This window comes from Pempheris klunzingeri, chromosome 21, assembly GCF_042242105.1.
Source record: "Pempheris klunzingeri isolate RE-2024b chromosome 21, fPemKlu1.hap1, whole genome shotgun sequence".
In the NCBI taxonomy this organism is placed as follows: Eukaryota; Metazoa; Chordata; class Actinopteri; order Acropomatiformes; family Pempheridae; genus Pempheris; species Pempheris klunzingeri.
In genome coordinates, this window is record NC_092032.1 from 22,193,345 (window position 1) to 22,218,481 (window position 25,137).

Consider the following 25,137-nt stretch of genomic DNA (forward strand, 5'->3'; position numbering starts at 1 on the left):
CGACCGCTGAGTGAAGCCCTTCGTGTGGCGCCCTCTGCAGTTTGTACTATACATACCACTTTGTGCCCCCGGGGAGGCAACTTGAGGGCGAGTCTGTGTCCCCATGTTGCCCTGTTAGTCCTACTGTGTTTTACTTCTGTGACGCCAGTGATGTGACATCCTGACCCGTGACGGCGTTTCAGATCTCTGAATGTGTTCGTTTAACTAAACGGATCGAAAATGTGTCACTGTTCTACCAGTAAGTGTCTTATTTTACCCACAATGCATTGTGACAGGCTGTCAGTCATTCATCAGATCTACCTGCTGCATTTAAGAGCCTGACTTACAGTTCTGCTGAAGATCAGGTGTGTTTTTATGGCACTGGGTCCGGGTCTGTAACAGGACCTGGTCTGTAACAGGACCTGGTCTGTAGCAGGACCCGGTCTGTAACAGGACCTGGTCTGTAGCAGGACCCGGTCTGTAGCAGGATCTGATCTGTAAACAGGACCTGGTCTGTATCAGGACCTGGTCTGTAGCAGGACCCGGTCTGTAACAGGACCTGGTCTGTAGCAGGACCCGGTCTGTAGCAGGACCCGCTCTGTAGCAGAATTTGATCTGTAACAGGACCTGGTCTGTAGCAGGATCTGATCTGTAAACAGGACCTGGTCTGTAACAGGACCTGGTCTGTATCAGGACCCGGTCTGTAACAGGACCCGCTCTGTAGCAGAATTTGATCTGTAACAGGACCTGGTCTGTAGCAGGATCTGATCTGTAAACAGGACCTGGTCTGTAACAGGACCCGGTCTGTAGCAGGACCCGGTCTGTAGCAGGACCCGGTCTGTAACAGGACCTGGTCTGTAACAGGACCCGGTCTGTAACAGGACTTGGTCTGTAGCAGGATCTGATCTGTAAACAGGGCCTGGTCTGTAGCAGGACCCGGTCTGTAACAGGACCTGGTCTGTAGCAGGATCTGATCTGTAAACAGGACCTGGTCTGTAACAGGACCTGGTCTGTAACAGGACCCGGTCTGTAACAGGACCCGGTCTGTAGCAGGACCCGGTCTGTAACAGGACCCGGTCTGTAGCAGGACCCGGTCTGTAGCAGGATCTGATCTGTAAACAGGGCCTGGTCTGTAACAGGACCTGGTCTGTAGCAGGATCTGATCTGTAAACAGGGCCTGGTCTGTAGCAGGACCCGGTCTGTAACAGGACCCGGTCTGTAGCAGGATCTGATCTGTAAACAGGGCCTGGTCTGTAACAGGACCCGGTCTGTAACAGGACCCGGTCTGTAACAGGACCTGGTCTGTAGCAGGATCTGATCTGTAAACAGGGCCTGGTCTGTAGCAGGACCCGGTCTGTAACAGGACCCGGTCTGTAACAGGACCCGGTCTGTAACAGGACCTGGTCTGTAACAGGACCATGGAGGAGTCTTTATCTCGACATAACGAAAACAGGAGATGGATACAATGAGAAAACACCTTTTGGGGTTTTTTGGGGTTGTGTCGGCCCAGCAGAATCTGGATCTGAATCTGGATCACTGGTGGTCAGTCGACACACAGCGGCGTGAGGCCCACTGACCGGTGGATTACACTGTGTGACACTTGGTGATCTGGTGCCAGAACTCGGCCGAGCGCGTGCCGACATTCAGCCACGGTCGACTTGAATCAGCTGGATACATGTACTGAGTTATAGGAAGCTGACTTTTCCTTCTTCTTCTTCTCTTTTCTTTCTCTGTTGTCTGTCTGCCCGCCTGTCTGCCTGTCTGTCTGTCTGTCTGTCTGTCTGTCTGCTGCTGATGTGTCCTGATGGCAGATCCCTTCGTACCGACGGCCATTCTGGGTGAGACACTTTTCCTTTCCTTCCTCTGTAGGACAGAAACCACCACCTGCACAGGTAGACAGACAGGAAGCAGACAGACAGGTGAGACAGAGAGGAGAGACAGGTGAGAGGGTAGAGATGAGAGTGGAGAGAAAGAGAGAGAGATGTTTTGGCTTTCATCCATCCCTGCTTGCTTCTCGTTTGGCTGCTTTTGGTTCTTTTGGTTTTTTATTTTTTAAGATATTAAAACTTTTTAATTAATCAGTTTTAATAAGTTTGTTTTGTTTCTCCAAATCCTCCATTTTCAATTATTGGTTTCATGAAGTTTTACTGATTTTCTTATTTCATATTTTTACGCTTTAGAGTTTTTGTGTCAGTTTACTTTAAGTTTTGTTTTTGATTTATTTCTTTTGGTGTTTTCACTTTTTAATTCATCTCATTTTTATTTATATTTGTTTTGCATTTATGTATTTTTCAATCTTTGTAATTTATTTTAAATTTGTGATATAGAGTTTTATTTCTTTACATTTTTAATAATTTCATTCTGACTATTTATTGTTTTTTCCTTAATTCTTTCTTATTTTTGAATTTCTTTCATTGTGTTCTTTTATTATTTATTATTTTATTTCATTTAAGTCATTTATCTTTAGTTTTTGTTGGTTTTGAAACGACGGTGGGCTTCACTTCATCCCCACATCCACAACATTCCTGCGTGTCGTGTTGACGTCACGTCTGTCTGTGACCTCCAACCTCTGCATGGACACAACACGGCCACGTGGACCGGGGGGAGGAAACAAAACACCGTAATAAAACAGAGGAGTCAGTCCGAGCGGCGTCTTTTGTCTCTGGACGTCTTGGTTGGGATTCTCGGATGTCGCTGATGTTTGTGGATTTCCAGATTTTTCTTTATTAAACATGAACCGAGCGGGAATCCAAACTAACAAACAACCTGAACTACAGAAGGAGGAGGAGCTCGCCTCCTGTTGTCCGCTCAACATATCCAACCTTTAACTTACAGGAGAACAGTGACACAACCCAAAGGCCACACCTTTTCCCTCCTTAATTAAAACCAAAGATCAGCTTGTTCTCTGGTTGATTATCTGCATTTATGTTACAGAACATCATGGCAATATTCACCCCGAGTGGGGCTGTAAATAATAACCATTATCCTCAGTGACCAGCGATTAAATGATCAATGAAGCCAAAAAGTAAGAGGAAAATGCAGCACAAGTTCACAGTTCAAATATTGGCTGATCAATCAATCAGTCAATCAATCAATCAATCAGTCAGTGTTTCTCTCTCCAGCTCCAGGTCACAGCAGTGTTTCTCTCAGACTGTTTCCATAAAGAGCAGCTCAGAACAAACTCTTTCATTCAGAGACCAAAGATTCAGGAATTCAACAGGAAGGATTCAAGAATCCCCACAGAGCAGCTCAGAGATTAGATTAGGACACAGTGGAGGAAGAACTCCCCTTTAATGGGAGGACTCCCCTTTAACGGGAGAACTCCCCTTTAACAGTACTGACGGAGAACACTCCTACGTCACATACAGGCCAGCTAAAAAAAGAAGTTCAGCTCCCTGAAGTCCTGAAACGCAACATTTTCATATCTTGCACTTGAAGTTAATGTTAAATAAAGTTTGCAAAAGCTATAAAAATATGAATCATATTTCATCCTTAGACCCTCAATCCCACATAACAACAATATTATAGTCTGTTATTAACAACTGAACGCATTTATTTTATATGATAAATGAAAGAAATCATAAACTTTTACAAACAGAATGAAGCCGAATGTGTTTAAGCAAAACAACGAGCCTTGAATATGTTTGCAGTAAAGCTAACTCATATGCTAACTAAATAGTGGTTTCATTAGACTGTCAGGTCTAGAAACGATGGTTTCTTGATTAATAATGAAAGTCAACAAGAGTAGAATGATAAAACAAAATGAATGTAAAATAAATCCAGCAGACTGTAGATCTTTGTCGATCTTGTACCAAACTTTCTAGCTGTGGCCTAACAAACACATCACACCTCTCTTTGCAGTTTAGGCTAACCCTGGATGCTAACTGTGCTGCTAGGCTGGCTTAATGTCCAAGTGAATAAAGGGGAACCTTAAACTGTCGCACTGTTTCGCCTCTCTCCTCAGGCTAGCTAAACTGTCCTCAACCAGACGTCCCGAAGTTAGCCGAGGCTACGAGTCCTACACTCAGGGTCCAGTTAGCCAGGTTAGCCAGGTCAGGCTAGGCGCCTGCTGCCAGCTGTGAAGAGTTCAAATAGAGCTGGCACAGTGCAAGGAGTCAGTTCCTGTTAGATTAATGCTAGCTGTGTGTTAGCAGTAGACCAGCTTCAGACCAGGCTAAAGCTAAAGCTAAAGTTGTTGCTTATACCCTGTCTCCTCTCTCTTCTTCTTCTCTTCTATCTTTCTCTGGGTAAAGTGCCCATTAATGGTAAGTGGTTAAATTTGGGGCTAAGGGGGGGGGTTCATGCTGGGAGGAGGGGGGGTCTGTCACCACTACGCATGGAGCCACACCTACCACCTGCTGTGATGTCATCAGTTACCGTGGCCACACCTCATTTTTACCCCTCTGTGAAGTTGTGACGTCACAATCCTCAACTCCTCCCACCATTTCACATCCAACCAATCAGCTTTGCACATCGCTCTCTCCGTCTCTCTCTCTGATTGGTTGCCGTTTTTGTTGTCGTGGTTGCCTCATCCATCCTCCAATCACAAATCGTCACCTTCATTACATCACCCATCTCCTCGCCCTCGCCATGATTGGTTGGGCTGTTTGGGATAGAGACTTTCTGATTGGTCAGTCAGCCCCCAGGCTAGCCAATAAGAACAGAGTTAGAGAGTGTAGTGGAAGGTGTGTCCGCCAAGTCTGTGATCAAATGTTCGCATCAGAGTCCTGGACATCACAGGTCGATAAAAACAGGTTCACCAAAGTGGTTTGCTCGTTCCAGGACTCTGAACTCTTTTCACACTGCAGCTCCAAGAACCTGGAAAGCATGTGGACCAGTACCGACACCATGATGTACTGGATCTGGACCAGTACATGGTTCCTTTCTTAACATAAATTGGGATTCATAAGATTATTGGTTTTATGATCAATAGTTACAGCAGCAGTGTGAACAGAAACCAGCACCAATCACCATCCTCTCTCCAGTCATGTGATTTGATGTCATGTGATGTGTGTGCCATTCATCTGTGTTGTCGTGGTAACAACACAGTGGCTGTGGATGTGGACCAGGACTTGTTATGTTGGACCAACGTTCCTCTTTGCTCATAACAGAAGAGATCAAACGACGCCAAAACTACAGCTGAGTCATTTTGTCTTGTAACTTCCTGTCTGGACAGGAAGCGGGACTGGGTTTGTTGTGCAGTTCAACATCTGCTGTCAGCTTAACCTGCACTGTTACACCCCGTCAGTTTGGTACACACTAACATTAACTCTAACTATATACAGGTCACCGCAGTCTGTATGAAGAACTATCCTCTGATTGGTCGGTATCAGTCCGTGTGAAGAAGCGTCCTCTGATTGGTCGGTATCAGTCTATAAAGAAGCGTCCTCTGATTGGTCGGTATCAGTCTATAAAGAAGCGTCCTCTGATTGGTCGGTATCAGTCTATAAAGAAGCGTCCTCTGATTGGTCGGTATCAGTCTGTAAAGAAGCGTCCTCTGATTGGTCGGTATCAGTCTATAAAGAAGCGTCCTCTGATTGGTCGGTATCAGTCTATAAAGAAGCGTCCTCTGATTGGTCGGTATCAGTCTATAAAGAAGCGTCCTCTGATTGGTCGGTATCAGTCCGTATAAAGAAGCGTCCTCTGATTGGTCGGTATCAGTCTATAAAGAAGCGTCCTCTGATTGGTCGGTATCAGTCTGTAAAGAAGCGTCCTCTGATTGGTCGGTATCAGTCTATAAAGAAGCGTCCTCTGATTGGTCGGTATCAGTCTATAAAGAAGCGTCCTCTGATTGGTCGGTATCAGTCTATAAAGAATCGTCCTCTGATTGGTCGGTATCAGTCCGTATAAAGAAGCGTCCTCTGATTGGTCGGTATCAGTCTATAAAGAAGCGTCCTCTGATTGGTCGGAATCAGTCTATAAAGAAGCGTCCTCTGATTGGTCGGTATCAGTCTATAAAGAAGCGTCCTCTGATTGGTCGGTATCAGTCTGTATAAAGAAGCGTCCTCTGATTGGTCGGTATCAGTCTATAAAGAAGCGTCCTCTGATTGGTCGGAATCAGTCTATAAAGAAGCGTCCTCTGATTGGTCGGTATCAGTCTATAAAGAAGCGTCCTCTGATTGGTCGGTGTCTGAATGAAGAAGTGTCGTGTCAGTGACTAAAAGTAAAGAGGCCTGTTTGGAAATTCCAGGATGTTTTCACTCTCAGTGGCCTTAGACCAGAGTTCCTAGAGAAGGTGAAGGTGTGTACCGACCACAGGCCTCCTGTGTGAAAGTAGGAACCATCCTGACCCGGTCAGGAGCCTTGGGGTCAGGCGCCTCGCCACGGCTAAGGGTCGAGTCCTCAGACAGAGAACATGCTGGTCGGGTTCAAGAGGTCAGCGCTGTCTCCTCCACCCAGGTACACGTCCAGGACTCTAAGTCGGCCTTAACCATGGCGTCCATGTGAACATCCACGCCATTATGTCTGCTGCCTGGCAGAGTGTGTCGCTAAGATAGTCTAACAGTCTCCTGCTTTCTGGCTGAATTAGTTGCTGATAATTTCTGATTTGCATCAACAATATGGATGATGAGAGGAGTCGAAAAGGACATTTCACAAATGATCAGAGCTGTGGAGCAGCACAGACTGTCAGCTGGACATGAGGCGATGGTTTAAAGTGAGCTCATTAACATCCTAAAAAAGCCCATATGGCGCCACTCTGCTGTGTGCGGCGATCAGTCCTGGTCGCCACCGTGGACGCTCATTTCTGTCTCCCTCTGCTCCCTTCACTCCTTCGGCCCATGGTGCTCTCCTCCTGCTGATCACTGGACTTTAATCCGGTGTTTTAATGTTTAGTTTCCTGGACGTCCCGGAGACGTCTGACGGGCTGATTCTGTCTGTAACTGCTCTGACTGTCACAGCGTCCTGTATGACACGTGCTGTCACCATGGAAACGGCCTGCTCCTGACCCTCAATGAGAAAACAGCCGCAGGAGTTTAGTGTCAGACCCAGCGCTGCGTCCAGCGGTGAGACGCCCTCGGCTCTCTCTGGTTCCTTCCCCATCAGAGAGGTGCAGTTCAGCGTCCCCCCAGGACGGGGGCCTGGTTTCCCTGTTCCAACAGCACAGCTCCACACAAACCCCCCTACCATGTGACAGACCAGGCTACATCTGTATGAAATGTAAAAAGCTGTATCACATGGACTGTAAACAGGACTCCTGCTTCCTGCGGTTCATAACAGCTGAAGTTCAGTCTGATTCCAAAACAAGATGGCGACCAAACCGTCAGTCTAACTACTACTACTTAACTAAAGTAGTGTTTCAAAAGGACTTGTTGACCTTCGGGTCCAGACCCAAACTGTCAAACTGTTTTCACTCAGATTAGATTTGTGTGTGAACAGGTCTGGACTCTGACCCGGTCCGGTCCGGTCCGGTCCGGTCCACGCCATCCACCTCCAACATACATCACATTTGCATCCCAGGTGGTTTATGTTCACGTCTGTGTGTCCAGCCTCGGTCTGACCACTTTATCCTCGCACTGTCTTCTGCCCCCCAGACGACAGTCACACTATGACCAGTGAGACCAGCAGCCTGGTCCAGTCCCACTACAAGCAGCGGGAGTCGGAGCGGGAGGCGCTGCCCTATCAGACGGGTCAGCTGCACCCGGCCATCCGAGTGGCCGACCTGCTGCAGCACATCACCCAGATGAAATGTGCCGAAGGTTACGGCTTCAAGGAGGAATACGAGGTGAGACACACACACACACACACACAGCGTGTGGATGATGCTCAGTGGACCTACAGCTTTGTCCCTCCCCCACCGTTACTGATGCTGTGTCTGCCAAGCTCTCCACAGCCGGCGTAGTCAGTATGGTGTTTTCATTGATGTCTAAAGCTGGTTACACCAAACACGAAGCCAATATTCACCGGCGCTCAATCACTGGACCCTTTGTGGTCATTCACGTTCCTCACACAGGTGAACACAGTGAGAGCAGAGCCAGGGCTAGTGCTGGGGCTAACTGGGGCTAGTGCTGGGGCTAACTGGGGCTAGTGCTGGGGCTAACTGGGGCTAGTGCTGGGGCTAACTGGGGCTAGTGCTGGGGCTAACTGGGGCTAGTGCTGGGGCTCCTACGCCTCCATCCCTTTCCTCTTCTGTCCGTCTCTCTGTAATGTGTCCAGTGGGATCATGGAGCTCCGGGTGCCCGCAAACTCCAACTGGGCTCCATGTTTTTGTCATTCCCTGTCAGGACATCAGGACAGCCAAACAGAGCTGAGATTCCCACGATAACAAAGCTCCAATGGCAGTTCTGAAATATCAGAGAGGTAAACAGAAGGACGACAGTGAGCATTGGGAGCTACACTCCCAATTTAGTCTAATCTGCTGGAGGAGTTCAGTGAATGAAGAGGATGTTAAAATGGAAGGAAAACTATTCAGCTGTCTTTGTTTGTTAACGTTAGCTAGTTTATCACACAGTTGTTGGCAACTGTGTGATAAACTAGCTAATGTTAGCAAACAAAGGTGGCTGAATAACATTATTAAGTTACATTGTTTTAACTTTAAGTGAAATGGTCGCGTACTGGCTAGCATTAGTTAGTGTCTCACTCTGGAGCAAAGCAAGTTTTTGTTGATTTTCGATGGATTCAGCTATAAGTGAGGTTGCTAGGGCATCTGGGGTGGTTGCTAGGGCGTCTGGGCTGGCTGCTAGGGCGTCTGGGCTGGTTGCTAGGGCGTCTGGGCTGGTTGCTAGGGCGTCTGGGCTGGTTGCTAGGGCGTCTGGGCTGGTTGCTAGGGCGCCTGGGCTGGTTGCTAGCTAATTCTATAGTGTTAATGATGACTGTTGGATGTTCTGAGATGCTGGGTGTTGCTAATTGGAGGTTGCTATGCTCAGGCTGGTTGCTAAGCTGTTGCCAGGTCACTGATATTTATTGTGAATTTGACTCAAACACAACAAACCAAAACCAGAGCGGCCGTCGCTGAGGTGTGATTCACTTCACTGTCAGTTTATATGACGGCCATTTTTCATTCCATGGTTTGATCCTTAAACCTCAAAGCAGCCCGAACCCCCCGTCACAGATTCATCAGTTCAGTCAGAGACACACAGAGGTTCGGTTCAGAATGGGAAGGCAATGAATCGATTATTTAAAACACGCCTGATTATCAGATAATTAGCTAATCGTATCGCAGCAACGTGCAGCAGCAGGAGGAGAGGACAGTAAACACACCACGAGAGAGAGAGAGAGTGTGTGTTTGTGTGTGTGTGTTTACCCATTTTCATCAGTAGAGAAACTTACTAATGGATGTTACTTACCTGAACACACACACACACACACACACACACACACACACACACACACACACACATACATTATAGATCTTCCCTCCAGCTAATGGGCTAAAACAGGGAATGGTTTGTGTGTGCGTGTGTGTGTGTGTGTGTGTGTGTGTGTGTGTGTTCAGGTCTGGTTGCCTGCTGGCGGGCTGCCCTCAGGGCTAATCCATTATACATACTGAGTACACACACACACACACACACACTCAGAGTATTTTCACCCTCCATTTGCAGAAAGTTATCGGTGAGGAGTTCCTCCAGTGCTTCAGGCTCACTCTGCGTCCGTCCGTCCATCTCAGTGTTTCAGCTCTGCTGGTCTGAGAGGAACCAGGACTCATAAACTAGTCCTGGTCTCAAATCGTCAGGTTAGTCTGGTCTAACTAATTCTGTCTGCTGCATAGAAATATTCAGAGTGACTTCATCCGAGGTTAAAAAACCAGGAGAGAGAAGGTGGGAGAAGAGATACAAGAGACAAATAAAGATACCTCCCGATCATACATGTAATATATGTATATTCCTATATATATAGGAAAAAAGAGGCCAGTCTGTAAAAATGAATTCTAAGAAGTGATTTAACAGAAGTCTCTGACTCTGTGAGGCTGATCTCCTCAGACAGGTCGGCCACCTTTACGTTTAAGCTCTTATTTTGAAAGGTGTGAGGTCTTAAACCTGATCAGTGAAATCTTAAAGTGTACTGAGCGTGCTCCGTCGGCGTTCTCGTTGACTTTGTGTTGAAGTGTGACCTTCAGCAGCAGCTCCACCTCGTCGTCCGTCCGCACAGAAGAATCTTTTAGTTAACATCCACAGTCGCTTCAGAAGATGCTCAGTGCGCACGCTTACGTCGTTCTTCTGTGGCCTTAAACGTGACGTGCCATCGCCACCTGCTGGCCAGGCGAGCGACGTGAACATTTTTGCAAGCGGAGGCGAGGAGAAATGAATAGAATAGAAACTGTTATTGTCCCTCCATCCACACCACCTTCACCTCCAGGAGGCCACGCCCACTCAGGAAACAGGAAGTGGACACTTCTGCCTGTAGTGAGGCATCTGTAGTTATAGCGGATCTTTGCTGTGTCCGCTCAGCATTAATTAACAGTGTAGCTTTAATTAGTAACACACTTCCTCAAACTGTAATCTGACCGCACACGAACACAACACGTGATGAATTCAGTGCGTCATTAGTGTTTGTTGTCAGTTTGTGGAGTAACTTTATTTTTTTTTATTTTCATCTTCATCACTTCTCCGATTATTGATTCCACCTTTGAACAAATTCAGTAATTGATTAAATCATTTAGATGGCATTCATTCTTCCATTCTATTAAAGGGGATTAGGGCCACAGGATTAACGCCTCCTCTGACTTTATTCTCAGGATTTTCAGAATAAAGTCAGGAGTTTCAAAATAAATGTGAAGAAGAGTCTAAACTGTCTCTTGTGGTTTGAGTCCTTCTCTGTAGATTCTAAACCAGACTCCTGTCCAATGATTGATTCTCTTAATTGATGACTGATGAGTAGATCTGATGACTGTTATCTCCCTCCATGCTTCTCCTTTACTAATTAATCTGATTGGACAGCTTAACGAGGTAAGACACCTTCTTGGTTTTCAGATTCTTGACATCCTGTTTTCTTGTCAACTAGATTAGAGGCTAACCGTTAGCTAATGTCAACATACACACACACACAGACACAGTAGCACTGTAGCTGAATGTCTGTTAGCTTAGCCTCAGTTTGCATTAGCGTTACATTCGAGTCACAGAGGTGACGTTCAACCACCTGGTTTCCAGGATCCTCAGAGACTCTTGGATTCAAATTACGATTATTATATATATTCAACTTTCAAATCTTTGGCAAAATATTCTTTCATCCCGATGGTTCAAAGACACTTTCAGGGCACCACGAAGTGTTTCCAAACATCTCACAGAGAGCTGGATGGTTACCGTAGTGACTCGGACGTAGCATCAATGCTAACACATGAGCGACAAACTGAGGCTGAGATTCACTGTGTTTCTGTTCACTTCCCTCAGCGAACGTTAGCTCCATCCTTCTGTCGCTAACAGCCGGACCAGCATGTTGGTGTGATCGAAACGTTCCACAGGATGCTGTTTGAGTCACGTGTTTCCTGTTTAACTCTTTGTGTTAATGAGTGTCTGTCAGTGACGGATGTTTTTAAGGATGAATCAGCTTTATTAAGGGTTTTAAATTACATAATTAGCTATTGCTACAGTTCATACTGCAAGAAGTGATTAACTAGCTAGTGAAGATTTTAGTGATGAGTAAATCTGTTGCCAGGAAACATCTGTAGTACCATCCAATCAGGAGCACTGTACTCTGTAAACAGGAAGTCTCTGTAGCATCACAAGCTAGCATAACATCTACAAGCTTTAGAGGCTAAAAGATGAATCTTTGTAAATGTTGGTTTTATTTCTGTGTGCTGACGTCGAGTGTTAGTGAATATCTGATCATGCTAAGCTAACTGATCTTATTTAGTCACATTTTTTTGCATAAGGTTTCATAATCTGTGGTCTGTTGTGACATTTCAGTGAAACACGATTTAAACTCTTCCAGACTGAATCGTTATTAAACACGTTCATCAGGCTTCAGGTCAGATGTGTCGACTGTTCTCCACATTACCTCTGTCACTCTAAAAGGCTCAGATACTAGCATGCTAACATTAGCTTTGTTAGTTGGTTCAGTTAATAACAGTTAGTTAGTTACACAGCTAATGCTACAAGTGCAGTCAGCTTCTGTAAATATTTAGTAACAATCAACCTCTACAGAATAACTAGTTTTGATACAGCGATAAGACAACCCCACTTCTAATCAATGATGTTAGCAAGAGGCTGAGTTAGCATGAAGCTGAAATAGCATGAGGCTAAAATAGCATGAAGCTGAAATAGCATGAGGCTAAAATAGCATGAGGCTGAAATAGCATGAGGCTAAAATAGCATGAGGCTAAAATAGCATGAGGCTGAGTTTGAACTGATGAACTGCTGCTGACACAGACTGCTGACTCACAGATTCATAAAGTGTCATCAGAGCCATCGTGGGCTACTTAGCATTTTAGCATGAAGTTGAGATACTTTGAAAAGATCAGGTATCATCATCATTATCATCATTATACTCACCATTAGTCTGTGAACACCTGATGTCCTTACATAGTAAAGATTATTATACTAGTAGTAGCAGTAGTAGCAGCAGTAGCAGCAGTAGCAGCAGTAGCAGTAGCAGAACTAGCGGTAGAAGCAGTACTAGCAGTAGCAGCAGTAGCAGTACTAGCAGTAGTAGCAGTAGCAGTACTAGCAGTAGTAGCAGTACTAGCAGTAGTAGCAGCAGTAGCAGTACTAGCAGTAGTAGCAGTACTAGCAGCAGTAGCAGTACTAGCAGTAGTAGCAGTACTAGCAGTAGTAGCAGTAGCAGTGCTAGGAGTAGTAGCGGTAGTAGCAGTACTAGCAGTAGTAGCAGTAGCAGCAGTAGCAGTACTAGCAGTAGTAGCAGCAGCAGCAGTACTAGCACTAGTAGCAGTACTAGCAGTAGTAGCAGCAGTAGCAGTAGCAGCAGCAGCAGTACTAGCACTAGTAGCAGTACTAGCAGTAGTAGCAGCAGTAGCAGCAGTAGCAGCAGTAGCAGTAGTAGCAGCAGTAGCAGTAGCAGAACTAGCGGTAGTAGCGGTACTAGCAGTAGTGGCAGTACTAGCAGTACTACTACTACTCTCATGACTCCAGTGATGTCACTCCCTGGCCAATCAGTGGATTGCAGTCTGTTGACGTCACATTTTCGGCTCGACTCAGCTCGCTTGGAACCCCGGCCGAATAGGTACTAAAATAGTACCTGGTACCAGGTACTATTGCCTAGTGGAGAACCAGAAAGGTCGAGTCGAGCCGAGCCGAGCCGAGCCGAGCCGAGCCGAGTAGGTGCTAGTCTAAAAGCGCCATTAGTGGTGTGTATTGTGTGTAGTTCAGTGTGTGGTGAACCAGGTCGTTTCAGTGACCTTTGACCTTTTCAGTGACAACAGCAGGTTGTTGGTGGTTTCAGGGGACAGCTAGCATTAGCAGTAGCATCAGCGTCTGAAGCAAACTGAAGTGACGCAGTCACACACACACACACACACACACACACACACACACACAGACACACACTCACTCACACACACACACAGTCACACAGTCACACACACACAGTCACACACACACACACACACACACAGTCACACACACACACACACACACAGTCACACAGTCACACACACACACACACAGTCACACACAGACACACACACACACACACACACACACACACAGTCACACACACACTCACACACACTCACACACACACACACACAGTCACACACACACACAGTCACACACACACACACAGTCACACACAGTCACACACACACACAGACACACACACACACACACAGTCACACACAGTCACACACACACTCACACACACTCACACACACACACACACACAGTCACACAGTCACACACACACACACAGTCACATACAGACACACACACACACACACACACACACACACACAGTCACACACACACACAGTCACACACACACACTCACACACACACACTCACGCACACACACTCACACACACACACACACACAGTCACACACACAGTCACACACATACACACACTCACACACACACTCACACACACACTCACACACACTCACACTCACACGCACACTCACACACACACACACACTCACGCACACATACTCACACACACTCACACACAGTCACACACACACTCACAGACACACACACACACACACACACTCACAGACACACACACACACAGTCACACACACACTCACAGACACACACACACAGACACACACACACACTCACACACACTCACACACACACACAGTCACACACACAGTCACACACACACAGTCACACACACATACACTCACAGACACACACACACACTCACAGACACACACACACACACACACAGTCACACACTCACACACACACACACACTCACACACACACACACACTCACACACACACACACACACACACTCACACACACACTCACACACACACACTCACACTCACACACACTCACACACACACTCACACACACTCACAGACACACACACACACTCACACGCACACTCTCACACACACACACACTCACACACACACACACACTCACACACACACACACACACACACTCACACACACACACACACTCACACACACACTCACACACACTCACAGACACACACACACACACACTCTCACACACACACACACACACACACAGTCACACACACACACACACTCACGCACACACACACACACACACACACACTCACACACACTCACACACTCACACACACAGTGACACACACACACACACTCACGCACACACACACACACACACACAGTCACACACACACTCACAGACACACACACACTCACACACACACACTCACACACACACACGCTCACACACACACACTCACAGACACACACACACACTCACACTCACACACACACACTCACACACACAGTCACACACTCACACTCACACACACACTCACACACTCACACACACAGTCACACACTCACACACACACTCACACTCACACACTCACACTCACACACACAGTCACACACTCTCACACACTCTCACACACACTCACACACACACTCACACTCACACACACAGTCACACACTCACACACTCACACACACACTCACACACACACACTCACACTCACACACACAGCACAGTCATACACTCACACACACAGTCACACACTCACACACACACTCACACTCACACACACAGTCACACACTCACACACACACTCACACTCACACACACAGTCACACACTCACACACAGTCACACACTCACACACACACTCACACTCACACACACAGTCACACACTCACACACTCACACACACAGTCACACACTCACACACACAGTCACACACTCACACACACACACTCACACTCACACACACAGTCATACACTCACACACACAGTCACACACTCACACTCACACACACAGTCACACTCACACACACAGTCACACACTCACACACACAGTCACACTCACACACACAGTCACACTCACACACACAGTCACACTCACACACACACACACTCACACACACAGTCACACTCACACACACAGTCACACACTCACACACTCACACACACAGTCACACACACAGTCACACTCACACACACAGTCACACTCACACACACAGTCACACACACAGTCACACACTCACACACACAGTCACACACTCACACACACAGTCACACTCACACACACAGTCACACTCACACACACAGTCACACACTCACACACACACTCACACACACACACTCACACACACAGTCACACTCACACTCACACACACAGTCACACACTCACACACTCACACACACAGTCACACACACACACACACAGTCACACTCACTCACACACACAGTCACACACACACACACACAGTCACACACACACTCACACTCACACACACACACAGTCACACTCACACACACAGTCACACACACACTCACACACACAGTCACACTCACACACACAGTCACACACACACTCACACACACAGTCACACTCACACACACACTCACACACACACACACTCACACACACAGTCACACTCACACACACACTCACACACACACACACTCACACACACAGTCACACTCACACACACACTCACACACACACACACTCACACACACAGTCACACTCACACACACACTCACACACACACACACTCAGTGGCTGCCAGCAGTCATTAGTTCATTTCTTCCTTCGATTCTTTTCTCTTTTATTTTTTGTCTCCTTTTGTTCCTCACTATCAGTCAGGGAGAGCTGTGTGTGTGTGTATGTGAGTGTGTGACTGTGTGTGACTGTGTGTGTGTGTGTGTGTGAGTGTGTGACTGTGTGTGTGTGTGTGTGTGACTGTGTGTGTGTGTGTGTGTGTGTGACATCACTCACCTCAGTTTGATGGATGTCTGTTACACTGATGTCACTCTGACTGTCTGCAGGCGTTTTAATGAGCGACCCAGGAAACCTGCTGTGGATCAAAGTGTGTGTGAGACAGGCAGGTAGACAAACAGGCAGACAGGCAGACAGACTTCCTCCCTCCCCTCCTCCCTCCTCCGTCTCTCCTCCCTCCCTCCTCCCTCTCCCTCCTCCCTCCTCTCCTCCCTCTCCCTCTCCCTCCTCCCTCCCCTCCTCCCTCCCTCCTCCCTCCTCCCTCTCTCCTCCGTCTCTCCTCGCTCCCTCCTCCCTCTCCCTCCTCCCTCCCTCTCCCTCTCTCCTCCTCCCTCTCCCTCCTCCCTCTCTCCTCCCTCTCCCTCCCTCTCCCTCTCTCCTCCTCCCTCTCCCTCTCTCCTCCGTCTCTCCTCCGTCTCTCCTCCGTCCCTCCTCCCTGGACTGTGGTGTTGACCCTCAGTGTGTTTCCAGAGGCTGCTCCTCCTGATTGGTGTTAATCGGTGCCCTGACCGGAGACCAGCCCGACACTCTGCATTATTCATGGTGGCTCCCTGAGTTTCATCGCTCTGGATCGGCTCCTTTAAACCAACTCTGTGTTTTTGTCTTTTCAGAGCTTTTTTGAGGGGCAGTCCGCTCCGTGGGATTCGGCCAAAAAGGACGAGAACCGCATGAAGAATCGCTATGGAAACATCATCGCCTGTACGTATCAGCGAACCCTAACCCGGACATGAAGGGTTTCGGTAGATCAGTGTAGACCAGCAGCCACCAAATGTAATCACTTCCTGTCTCCTGACTTCCTGTTTTAGTGAATGTAGTCTGGTGTGTGTGCTGTTTGTGGTTAAACCAAAAGGATCTTCCAGGTCTCTCTCTGTAGGGATCCTTTCCATGATGCTGTCACACACTTACAATAACACTCTGAGCCTGTCAGTGGATCAAACAAGCTCTTTTAGTGGACCTACTGTGATCAGGTGCAGTTGTCCCAAAGGATCACGTTGCAGCCATTGCAGCCCGTTTGGTGTCTGCTGGCTGAGGTGATCTACTGGACCAGTTCCAACACTTTTACTACCTACCAGTCACTCACACACCAGGATGAGGACAGAGAGGATCATGGGTAGGAACAGGGGAGTTACACTTTAACTTCCTGGGTCAATCTTTTTGGGGAAACAATGCATTCATAGTGTTTGTGCTGCAGGACATGTTGCTATGACAACTGCCGCAGATGATCATCAATGACATGAAGCTAACTGAGTCCTTCGTTTAAAGCAGCTGCGGTGAGTTTTCCAAACGGATCCGACAGTGAACACACAGCTGCCGGCGCCTGTGTGTTGTTGTGTGTCGCCATCAGGCTGATCTGGTGTCAGCATGTAGCAGCACACGGCTCCAGGTCTCACCAGCACGTCACGGGACCGCTAACGCTAATGTGCTAACGTCCCAGAAAGAGAGCACTGACAGCTGCTCAGCCTCAGCTGCTGGCTAACGTCAACACACACACACACACACACACACACAGACACACAGACACACACACACAGACACACAGACACACACACACAGACACACACAGACACACACACACAGACACACAGACACACACACACACACACACAGACACACACACACACACACACACACACACACACACACACACACACACACACAGACACATAATCGTGTCTTTCTGTAGTTGTTAGGACCCATTCTTACCCTAATGGACCTTTCAGGCTCCTCAGGTGTAAAAACCAACATTTCTTCTCATAACTACACAAAGACATGAAGAAATGCACACACACTTACACACACACACACACACACAGTGCCCTGTGGTGGTGTCATTATGCTAATGAGGTGTGATAGAAGCTGCTCTGAGCTACAGTGGCCTGCAGGGACACACTTCATATCCACACCAGCCAATAAGACACACACACACGCACAGACCTGTCTCTGTGACCAGTGTGTGTGTTCAGATAAGAGTGTGTGACAGGAGTAACAGCCAATCAGCTGCCGGCAGCAGGAACTGATTAATCTATCGATTTGATCAGTTTCATTTCTCACATGTGACATCACTCAGAAACGGTCGTCTCCGCCTTAAAGGAGCAGTACGTCTATGTTCGATAGAGCTCATTCAGTGCCTCTATTTTCTCAAAGGCTTTATTGTGAAATGTAGTTTAATGTTGTTTCATCTGTTTATTTCCTGTTGTTGGTTTATCAGGTTGGGAAGGTCTCTGTCGTTTTATTGATGAACGCATCAGATGTTGAACCTTGAAATTCATGTTTGTAGAGTGAAGAGGAACACGTTTTTACACCTTTCTCATAATGAGAGAGACTTTATTGATTTTATTGTGTTAATAATAACAATAACCGTCACACAAAGTGAGTGTGTTATTACCTTTATTCAGCTTCACCAATTAAGACCAATTAACACTGAGAGTGTGTGTGTGTGTGTGTGTGTGTGTGTGTGTGTGTGTGTGTTAGATGATCACTCCCGTGTCCGTCTGCAGCCTCAGGATGGAGAGAGCGGCTCCGATTACATCAACGCCAACTACGTCGACGTGAGTCACATACACACACACACAGTTTGATTTTTCGTGTGATCTGCAACGTCCTGATCAACTCTGTTGCCATGACGACGGTTGTCATCAGTCACTGTTGGTTGATGTTAACTCAGTAAACAAACTTACAGAGGAAATGTGTCTCGAAGGGTGTGTGTGTGTGTGTGGTAAGGACCAACTTTAGTTTTAAGACATACCTGCACAGTGAGGACATACCTGCACTGTGAGGACATACCTGCACTGTGAGGACGTACCTGCACTGTGAGGACGTACCTGCACAGTGAGGACGTACCTGCACTGTGAGGACATACCTGCACTGTGAGGACGTACCTGCACTGTGAGGACGTACCTGCACAGTGAGGACGTACCTGCACTGTGAGGACGTACCTGCACTGTGAGGACGTACCTGCACTGTGAGGACATACCTGCACTGTGAGGACGTACCTGCAGTGTGAGGACATACCTGCACTGTGAGGACATACCTGCAGAGTGAGGACATACCTGCACTGTGAGGACGTACCTGCAGTGTGAGGACATACCTGCACAGTGAGGACGTACCTGCACTGTGAGGACGTACCTGCACAGTGAAGACATACCTGCAGTGTGAGGACATACCTGCACAGTGAGGACATACCTGCACAGTGAGGACATACCTGCACTGTGAGGACATACCTGCAGTGTGAGGACATACCTGCACAGTGAGGACATACCTGCAGTGTGAGGACATACCTGCACAGTGAGGACATACCTGCACTGTGAGGACGTACCTGCAGTGTGAGGACATACCTGCAGTGTGAGGACATACCTGCACTGTGAGGACATACCTGCACAGTGAGCGTATTTATGTGTAGTGAGGACATACCTGCAGTGTGAGGACATACCTGCAGTGTGAGGACATACCTGCACAGTGAGGACATACCTGCAGTGTGAGGACATACCTGCACTGTGAGGACATACCTGCAGTGTGAGGACATACCTGCAGTGTTAGGACATACCTGCACTGTGAGGACATACCTGCAGTGTGAGGACATACCTGCAGTGTGAGGACATACCTGCAGTGTGAGGACATACCTGCACAGTGAGCGTATTTATGTGTAGTGAGGACATTTCTATATGGTGAGAACAGATCAGAGTCCTGTCCAGCTTTGGTGAAGCTGAGGAGAGAACGACAGCTGGGCTGGTTATAAGTCCCCGTAGACGTGTCTCTGGTTCTGTTTGATGTAACCGACATTTTCCTGTTGTGTTTTCGTCTCATCTCCCAGGGCTACCACAGACCCAACCACTACATCGCCACCCAAGGTAAGAACTGAAGACACACTTTACAACACTGATGGATAGTTTGCGTTACATTACTGTTGGTTCGTCTGCTGGTTCATCCCTACATGTGGGAATATTATACTTCCTGTTTACATCCCCCAAAGCATTGTGGGAGCTCTAGTTCTCCACTGTGATCTCCAATAGAACTCAGTAGTAATAAAACTCACCTGCAGTTACAACCACTGGCCACAGGTGGCGCCAAATCACCCACAACTGAAATCTGGAGGCTCGTAAATTTTTTACTTTTTATTAAAATAAAAAGTTTAAAAGTAACTTTTGGACACACACACACACTGAGCTCTGCAGGTAGAAATCCATCCTCCTGAGCAAACCTGAGTGTTTGTGTGAACATATCAGTCTGTCAGCATGAATATGGAGTGTGTGTGTGTGTGTGTGTGCAGGCAGCAGATTCTTGGTGTAAAACACTTGAGGACAGGAATGGATTAGCATGAACTAATTAGCTCGTCAAAACACAGACTGTCAACAGTGATTAAAAACATTTTCTGTGTGTGTGTGTATACGTGCGCTTAATTTGAATTAATTAAAAGAGTCATTATAATTCATGTACAGCTCTGGTGTCTAATATGAAAAGTGTGTGTGTGTGTGTGTGTGTGTGTGTGTGTGTGTGTGTGTGTGTGTTCCAGGTCCCATGCAGGAGACAGTGTATGATTTCTGGCGGATGGTTTGGCAGGAGAACACCGCTGCCGTCGTCATGGTAACCAACCTGGTGGAGGTGGGCCGGGTGAGTCCAGACACACACACACACACCCTGATTGTGTCACCATCTGGCTGTTTTCTCCTCTCTGATGAAGTCTGGGACTCCTTTTCCCAGAGTGCATCTGTCACGTCTCTACTTCCTGTTTGTTTGTCATCTCCTGTTGAAGAGTCTCCTCTGAGTCTCATCAGGACGGTTTGTGTGCGAGACACAATCAGACCTAATGTCACAATCGTACGAACAGTTTGAAGAAGTTTACGTGTCTGAGCACAAACTTCACACATGAAGGGAACCAAAGCCACTGGTTTACATATATTAACTGATATATACACATTTATCCTGATACAGTGAAACACCACTGTATGTATGAGAGGGTGAGGAAGACACACACACTGCAACACACACTGTATAACACACACACTGCAACACACACTGTATAACACATACACACACTCAGTATAACACACACTCTGTAACACACACTGTATAACACACACACACACACTGCAACACACACACTGTAACACACACACACACACACACAGTATAACACACACACTGTAACACACACACACACATAACACACACTGCAACACACACACACACACACTGTAACACACACTGTATAACACACACACTGCAACACACACACTGTTACACGCACTGTAACACACACACACACACACAGTATAACACACACACTGTAACACATAACACACACACACTGCAACACACAGTGTAACACACACACACACACACACAGACTGCAACACACACTGTAACACACACACACAGTATAACACACACACTGTAACACCCCCTCCCCCCGTCACCTCATTTGTTGCTGTGGCAACAGTGTGATTAGCTCAGCGGTAATTAGCTGTTAATTGGGGGTTTGTTGTTCGGGGGGCTGTAATGAGATTTTAATATCAGCTGCTTTGATTCTGTTTAATTAATGAGTCTGTTAATGAACAAGCAGGAGACCTGTGTGTGTGTCAGTGTGTGTGTGTGTGTGTTATAATGTGTGTGTGTGTGTGTGGTTGTGTGTGTGTTATAATGTGTGTGTGTGTGTGTGTGTGTTATAATGTGTGTGTGTGTGTGGTTGTGTGTGTGTGTGTGTTATAATGTGTGTGTGTGTGTGGTTGTGTGTGTGTTATAATGTGTGTGTGTGTGTTATAATGTGTGTGTGTGTGTGGTTGTGTGTGTGTTATAATGTGTGTGTGTGTGTGTGTGTGTGTTATAATGTGTGTGTTATCGTGTGTGTTATCATGTGTGTGTTATCATGTGTGTGTTATCTTGTGTGTGTTATCATGTGTGTGTTATAATGTGTGTTATCATGTGTGTGTTATCATGTGTGTGTTATAATGTGTGTGTTATCGTGTGTGTTATAATGTGTGTGTTATCGTGTGTGTTATAATGTGTGTGTTATCGTGTGTGTTATCATGTGTGTGTTATCTTGTGTGTTATCATGTGTGTGTTATAATGTGTGTGTTATCGTGTGTGTTATAATGTGTGTGTTATCGTGTGTGTTATCATGTGTGTGTTATAATGTGTGTGTTATCGTGTGTGTTATAATGTGTGTGTTATCGTGTGTGTTATCATGTGTGTGTTATAATGTGTGTGTTATCGTGTGTGTTATAATGTGTGTGTTATCGTGTGTGTTATCTTGTGTGTTATCATGTGTGTGTTATCGTGTGTGTTATTTTGTGTGTGTTATAATGTGTGTTATCATGTGTGTGTTATCGTGTGTGTTATAATGTGTGTGTTATCGTGTGTGTTATAATGTGTGTGTTATCGTGTGTGTTATCATGTGTGTGTTATCGTGTGTGTTATGTGTGTGTTATCATGTGTGTGTTATCGTGTGTGTTATTTTGTGTGTGTTATAATGTGTGTTATCATGTGTGTGTTATCGTGTGTGTTATAATGTGTGTGTTATCGTGTGTGTTATAATGTGTGTGTTATCGTGTGTGTTATCATGTGTGTGTTATCGTGTGTGTTATAATGTGTGTGTTATAATGTGTGTGTTATCGTGTGTGTTATCATGTGTGTGTTATCGTGTGTGTTATAATGTGTGTGTTATCTTGTGTGTGTTATCGTGTGTGTTATAATGTGTGTGTTATCGTGTGTGTTATCATGTGTGTGTTATCGTGTGTGTTATCTTGTGTGTGTTATCGTGTGTGTTATAATGTGTGTGTTATCGTGTGTGTTATCATGTTTGTGTTATCTTGTGTGTTATAATGTGTGTGTTATCTTGTGTGTGTTATAATGTGTGTGTTATCGTGTGTGTTATAATGTGTGTGTTATCGTGTGTGTTATCCTGTGTGTGTTATCTTGTGTGTTATAATGTGTGTGTTATCTTGTGTGTGTTATCGTGTGTGTTATCATGTGTGTGCGTTATCATGTGTGTGTTATCGTGTGTGTTATCGTGTGTGTGCGTTATCATGTGTGTGTTATCTTGTGTGTGTTATCGTGTGTGTTATCATGTGTGTGTTATCTTGTGTGTGTTATCGTGTGTGTTATCATGTGTGTGCGTTATCATGTGTGTGTTATCTTGTGTGTGTTATCGTGTGTGTTATCATGTGTGTGCGTTATCATGTGTTATCATGTGTGTGTTATCTTGTGTGTGTTATCATGTGTGTTATCATGTGTGTGTCCAGGTGAAGTGCTGTAAGTACTGGCCAGATGACACAGAGATCTACGGCGATATGAAGGTGACGCTGATCGAAACTCAGCTGCTGTCAGAGTATGTCATCAGGACGTTTGCTGTGGAGAAGGTACACACACACTAACTAACTAGCACACACACCGTCTGAGCTTCCTGCTGCAGAAAGAATGAATCCTCAGTCAGTAAGTTTCTAGTTCAGATCCATTTAAACAGGAACATGCTAACTGTGTGTGTGTGTGTGTGTGTTTCAGAGGGGCGTGGCAGAGATCCGGGAGATCCGACAGTTCCACTTCACCGGTTGGCCCGACCACGGCGTGCCGCTGCATGCCACCGGCCTGCTGGGATTCATCCGCCGCGTCAAAGCCAAAACCCCTCCCACCGCTGGCCCCACTGTGGTCCACTGCAGGTACACACACTCACAATAATACACACACACTCAAATATACATACATTACACACATTACTACAACTGCATTACTGTAACAAATAATGTCGGTGTGTGTGTGTGTCTGTGTGTGTCAGTGCGGGGGCCGGGCGTACAGGTTGTTTCATAGTGATCGACATCATGCTGGACATGGCGGAGAGAGAGGGTGTGGTCGACATCTACAACTGTGTCAGAGAGCTGAGAGCACGAAGGGTTAACATGGTCCAGACTGAGGTACACACACAGAGACACACACACACACACAGAGACACACACAGAGACACACACACACACACACAGAGACACACACAGAGACACACACAGAGACACACACACAGAGACACACAGAGACACACACAGAGACACACACACACACACACAGAGACACACACAGAGACACACAGAGACACACACACAGAGACACACAGAGACACACACAGAGACACACACACACACACACAGAGACACACACAGAGACACACACACACACACACACAGACACACACACACACACACAGAGACACACACACAGAGACACACAGAGACACACACACACACACACAGAGACACACACAGAGACACACACACACACACAGAGACACACACACACACACACAGAGACACACACACACACAGAGACACACACAGAGACACACACACACACACAGAGACACACACAGAGACACACACACACACACAGAGACACACACACACACACACAGAGACACACACACACACACACAGACACACACACACACACACACAGAGACACACACAGAGACACACACACACAGAGACACACACACAGAGACACACACACACACTCAGAGACACACACAGAGACACACACACACACACAGAGACACACACAGAGACACACACACACACACACACACACACACACAGAGACACACACACACACACACACACACACACACACACAGAGACACACACACACACTCAGAGACACACACACACACAGACACACACACACACACAGACAGGAGGAGGAGGTGAGGTGAGGTGAGGTGAGGGGAGGAGGTGGAGGTGAGGTGAGGTGAGGAGGAGGAGGTGAGGTGAGGAGGAGGTGGAGGTGGAGGTGGAGGTGAGGTGAGGAGGAGGAGGTGAGGAGGAGGTGAGGTGAGGAGGAGGTGAGGTGAGGTGAGAA

The 25,137-nt window shown here is 46.7% G+C and overlaps 1 protein-coding gene across 1 annotated transcript in view; it reads left to right on the plus strand.

The window, feature by feature from the left end:
- Positions 1-25,137, plus strand: part of LOC139220946 (receptor-type tyrosine-protein phosphatase mu-like) — a 121,463-nt gene that overhangs the window by 88,080 nt on the left and 8,246 nt on the right. Inside the window, exons 23-30 of the mRNA XM_070852841.1 lie at positions 7,512-7,702; positions 16,911-16,998; positions 18,772-18,848; positions 20,111-20,147; positions 20,810-20,907; positions 23,538-23,654; positions 23,797-23,951; positions 24,068-24,203. Coding sequence (XP_070708942.1) covers positions 7,512-7,702; positions 16,911-16,998; positions 18,772-18,848; positions 20,111-20,147; positions 20,810-20,907; positions 23,538-23,654; positions 23,797-23,951; positions 24,068-24,203 — 899 coding nt within the window. The remainder of the gene's footprint in view (positions 1-7,511; positions 7,703-16,910; positions 16,999-18,771; positions 18,849-20,110; positions 20,148-20,809; positions 20,908-23,537; positions 23,655-23,796; positions 23,952-24,067; positions 24,204-25,137) is intronic.